The 5000-nt window shown below is 46.2% G+C and overlaps 1 protein-coding gene across 1 annotated transcript in view; it reads left to right on the forward strand.

Moving 5' to 3' along the window:
- Positions 1-5000, forward strand: part of col14a1a (collagen, type XIV, alpha 1a) — a gene marked incomplete at its 5' end in the record, with an annotated part of 88746 nt that overhangs the window by 62933 nt on the left and 20813 nt on the right. The window contains 3 exons of the mRNA XM_076160718.1: positions 909-986; positions 1485-1571; positions 4263-4316. Of these exons, the coding sequence (XP_076016833.1) occupies positions 909-986; positions 1485-1571; positions 4263-4316 (219 nt within the window). The remainder of the gene's footprint in view (positions 1-908; positions 987-1484; positions 1572-4262; positions 4317-5000) is intronic.

A 5000-nucleotide genomic window follows, 5' to 3' on the forward strand; every position in this document is an offset into this window, starting at 1 on the left:
CTCTGTGTTAGTGGGGCTCTACCCATAAAGCTACACACACACACACACACACACACACACAGGCAGGGGACATCCTGGGCTGCTGCAATTGCCTGAATGTTCTCACTTTACTGTGAAATATCAGCTGTGAGGAAATGAAATGATTATTGTTACGGAATTGTTGTTTTCTTTCCCGTTTTGTCAGAACTGCAGCTTTTGTCTGACAATCTGGTGACATTTCTCATAATCTGGAGACAGCTGCGTTTCTTCTTTTTGTGCTTTACTCCAGCATTTCTATTACAGACCAGGAGAGTCTCATGTGTCTCTAAGCAAACATCTCAGAATCTGGCTAATAATTCCTTTAATTTTCCATTTGTTCTCGTGATTTTAGATTGTTTGGACATTGATGATCTGACAAATGTGTTAAACCTGAACTAAGACGCAACTGAGCTTGGTCTGTTGCAGCTTTGATCCTTTTTACGTACAAACCACCAAATGTATAGTTACACAGGACTGCAGGGTCAAACCCGCAGACTCAGGCCACACACTCTTCTGTCTTCACCCCAAATTCAAGAAATTAATCCGATTCAAACTCCGCCGGGTCCGTAATGTAAAGAGCACCGGTGAGGCTGCGGCACGTTGAGTTTAGTTTATTAAAGACAGAATTGTGATCCAGACTGTAGGCGTCTCGTCTCGTCTCGTCTCTCAGTCAGACTGTTTTCTATCCAAACATCATTACCAAATACCACAGCTAATAATCCACAGCTAATGCTGCTTGGCAACCATTTAGAAAGCTGTTAACTGGTTAGATTGTAATAACAGTATTAATACGATTTCTGTATGTGTGTGTGTGTGTGTGTGTGTGTGTGTGTGTGTGTGTGTGTGTGTGTGTGTGTGTGATTGTGTGTGTGTGTTTTATGTGTTTATAGTTCCAGCTCCAGATGTTTGACATCATCTGCAGCACATCGTGGGCCAGCAGAGATAAGTGCTGTGAACTGCCAGCTTTGGTAAGCGAGATAAAGGAGACCATCCTCTTCCTCTCCTCTCCTCTCCTCTCCTCTCCTCTCCTCTCCTCTCCTCATGTGGTCATTTATACCTTTGACTATAACAGCTTTAGATAATTACAGTGATAATTGTGATTTCTCTCCCTTTGACTTATGAACTCTGATCAGCCGCAGCATTACAGCCAAATTGCTCTGATTCTGTCTAAATGCTCGATTAACACAGGCGACGTTCTGCTGCTGCTAACCCTGCATTTGGTCAGATGGTAATTTCATTTACGTGTTCAAAATGCAGTTAGCGTTGCCCTTTCATTCAGCGCACACACACAAACACACACAGGCAGGTCACGCCTTTCCCTGCAGTTTCCACACCACTGAATAAAAACAAACCTCTGTGGATGGCGATAACTGAAAGTGTTTTCGGTGTGTGCGTGTGTGTGTGTGCGTGTGTGTGTGTGTGTGTGTGTGTGTGTGTGTGTGTGTGTGTGTGTGTGTGTGTTTCAGAGAGTAGAGGAGCAGTGCCCACCCATGCCTCATGCCTGCACTTGTGCCCAGGACAGTAAGGGACCCCCAGGACCGTCCGGACCCCCAGTAAGAACTCCACTTCCTCTTCATTTCCTCTTTTATTTGCGCGTTCTTTCTTTCTCCTTTCTTCTTTCTTCTTTCTTCTTTCTTCTTTCTTCTTTCTTTTTTCTTCTTTCTTCTTTCTTCTTTCTTCTTTTTTCTTTCTTCTTTCTTCTTTTTTCTTTCTTTCTTTCTTCTTTCTTCTGTCTGTGTGTGTCGTCTCTCTCCCAGCTGCTTCTTCTGTCCTTCCACTGCACCTTTATTCACTTCTCACCTGTTTCCTCCTTCGTTTCCTCACTAATTCTACTCACTTTGACTGATTGATCCTCACTGTTTAGCTCCTGTCTCTCTGTCAGGGAAGCTGCTGCTGCTGTGGTTAGAACTCTTAAGAGATTATGGAATAATGGGTGCGCGTGCGTGCGTGCGTGCGTGCGTGCGTGCGTGCGTGCGTGCGTGCGTGCGTGCGTGCGTGTGTGCGTGCTTGCTTGCGTGCGTGAGTTAAACACAGATAAACAAGCTAACAAGAAAAACTTTCCTCCCCCCTCCTCCTCTCCTTCTTCCTCACCCATTTCTCCCCCTCTTATATTATCACCTTGTATACCTTTCCTCTCTCCTTCTCCTTCCTGTCTCCACTCTTGACCGCTTGAGGGTGAGACAGTAGGCTGAACACTGCAGACAGTAATCATGAGGCGACTTACATCCATCACACCTACACTCTGATGCTTTCTGTCCACAGGCTGCAGTTCAGGCTTTGATTTGACTCTTTGTCTCTTTTAACCTCACAGTCCCATCCATCGAAATATCCAGTAGAACAAATCATTTCTTTCATTGTTTCTGTTCGCACTCAGTTGCAATCTTAGTGAGACTGTATCCAGATTTATATTGATAATAACAACAGGTTTATTTCAGGATCTTACCTGATGTTTCTCACAAAACGTCAGACTACTTTTATATTGGCCTTATCTACCTTAACTTTAACTTCAATTTCCAGACTTTTTCGCCGTTTTCCTGCGGAAAAACACTTTAGACTCTGCTTGAATACTAAAAGCATGTGTGTGTATTAGTGTATCATTTCCGGTGCTTCTTGTTGTTTTATCTCTCGCCTTCTGTACATTTAGTCCTTTCCTCTCCATCTGTGCCTCGCTCTCCCTGCCAGAGGCGAAGAGCAAATCTAGCTTTCAACCTTTTTTTCCCCTTTTTCATTTCCTTTTCGCTCTTTTTTTGCTTTTACCTCGACTTCCTTCCTGCGCCCGCGGCTCCTCTCCTCCTCTCCTCTCCTCCTCTCCCTCTTTTTAATCACTTCATGCCTCCTTTCTTTGTGGCTCTGTCTGTCTTTCCATCTCCGTTGGTCCAGCAGATGGGCGTAGATTGACGGCTTGATGGCGACATCATAACCACGCCTGTGCTGAAACTAAAGCTGCTACTCTTCTCCTTTATGTAAAAGAATAAACTTGTTGTTTCCCCGGTGGAACAACAAGGAGAAGAAACCTCTGACAGACGGGGAAAACATAGAGCCTTAATGTAAACAGTGAATTTGTTATTCTGAGGCTGAAATGCTGCACAGACTGGAAGCGAGCAAAGGAAATAAAGACGCAAATAGGGAGTCTGATGGTAAACAAGGAAACTGGAGGCAAAAGGTTTTGAATCTAAGCAGTTAGTACTCAGCAGTCTGATCTGTTTGTTCTGTGAGAGCAAAGCGTTGTAATGATTTCTCTCACACGACGTCATCAACAGATTTGTGTAAATCTCTGAGTCATGTTTGAAGTGACATTGATTGCTCCCCAGTTGACCTGCGACCTCAGAGTGTTTTTGGCTCTGATTTGTCTCTGCCTCAGCTCCACGCTCCAAACATCAGTCAGCTCATCGTCCCACATTAAGGGACAGAGAGGGAACGTTCTCGCCGCCATCTGCTAATGTTTTCACACCGTTCAAAATCCCACAATTTGCGGTTCAGAACTCGCTTTTGGAATCAATTTCGATCATTTAAAAATAGCAGAAGTGACAAATAGTTCAGTTTGTTTGGTTTCCTTCTAAAGGATTCTTCTACCTTTTGATTCTCTGTCGTCTGCCAAAGGAAAGAATCGCATTTAGGTTCAATTTCATGTCAGTAAAAAGCCGACACGTATTCTTTTTCAGGAACATTTGCATTAGTCTCCATTTCTTTCCAAGCCAGTGAAAAGAAAATTATACAGTATAGAAAGAAGAAATAAGAAGAAATCCAATCCCTTCATTACGTCTGACCTCTGCTTTCATCGGCACGTCTCCTCTCATTTCCCCTCCTCCTCCTCCTCCACCTTCGCCCATCCCTGCTGTCCCCTCTGGGTGTGGATGGGGAACTACCTAGCAGCGCCTCCCCGCGTCCCCAGGAGGGACTTATTAAAAGCAAACACAGGAAGAGGATGTATCCCAGATGGGTCAATGATTAGCAGATGTGTGTGTCGTTTGTTCCTGCGTTCAGACCTGCGGGCTTAGCGGGGGTCAGCCCGAGGTTTACGGCTCCCTGCTGTCTGCATCAGCCGACTAATAGCGGTGCCAGAGCTCGCCCGGCTCATTTGCAGCACCGGATCAGCGCCGGCTTCCGTGTGCCACATTCATAATGCATTAGCTGCAGTAGATGTTGGTTCCAATCCCAATGTTTCAAAGAGGCCATCTGAGGGCCAAAGGTTTCCCTAATATCACGCCAGTCTGCATTGATGTTGTGGTGTTTTTGTCTTTCAGGGTGGTCCCGGCATCAGAGGAGCCCGAGGAGACAGAGGAGAGCCAGGAGTGACGGTCAGTCTAAGTCCTCAGACCCCTAATGAGTCAGACGCTATCAGCCTTTAATGTTCTATGCGTAGGAGAGGAAGGAGGAAGTGTGGAAGACTAGAATAAGGGCAGGGTGAAGGTGAAGGCCGCCCACGTGGCTGCTGGACGCTCCACTCTTGTTGACAATACATCCTGTTTATGTCCCGGAACGGTCACTCCGCACCCCCTGGCCCGCCGGGGATGAAAGCGCCCCCGATCCTGTGTTAACCCCGAAGGCCCTGCATGATTAAAGGAAACAAGCAGCCCACTTGCACTTCCACCCCTGATGCGCCCCTGGGCTGTGGGCGGAGGCGACCGTTTACAGGCCACTCACAGGAAGAAGAGGTGTTATTAGTCTTCTAGGCCCGATATCTACTTCATCTTCCTGTTGACCTCAGAGCAAAGGCAGGAAGTGATGCTGTCTAATGGAAACGGCAGCTCGGGTTATTAATGGAAGATTTACTGTTAGGTTTGCGTCGGCGGAGGCTTTGCTTTGCTCTTACGAAGCGTCCAGCTGTTGGTCAGTGCAACACGACCCGAGACACACCCAGAGCTACACACTCTGAATGAAACAAAGACAGGAAGTGTGTGTCTGAACACGTGTGTGTGTGTAAGATGGGTGTGAATCTGTCAGTGTTGGATCGTGATGTGTGTGTTTCCTCTGGATTCTTC

The sequence above is a fragment of the Genypterus blacodes genome, unplaced genomic scaffold (genome assembly GCF_046128005.1).
Source record: "Genypterus blacodes isolate CSIRO-AG114 ecotype Tasmania unplaced genomic scaffold, CSIRO-AGI_Gbla_v1 ptg000107l_1, whole genome shotgun sequence".
NCBI lineage: Eukaryota > Metazoa > Chordata > Actinopteri > Ophidiiformes > Ophidiidae > Genypterus > Genypterus blacodes.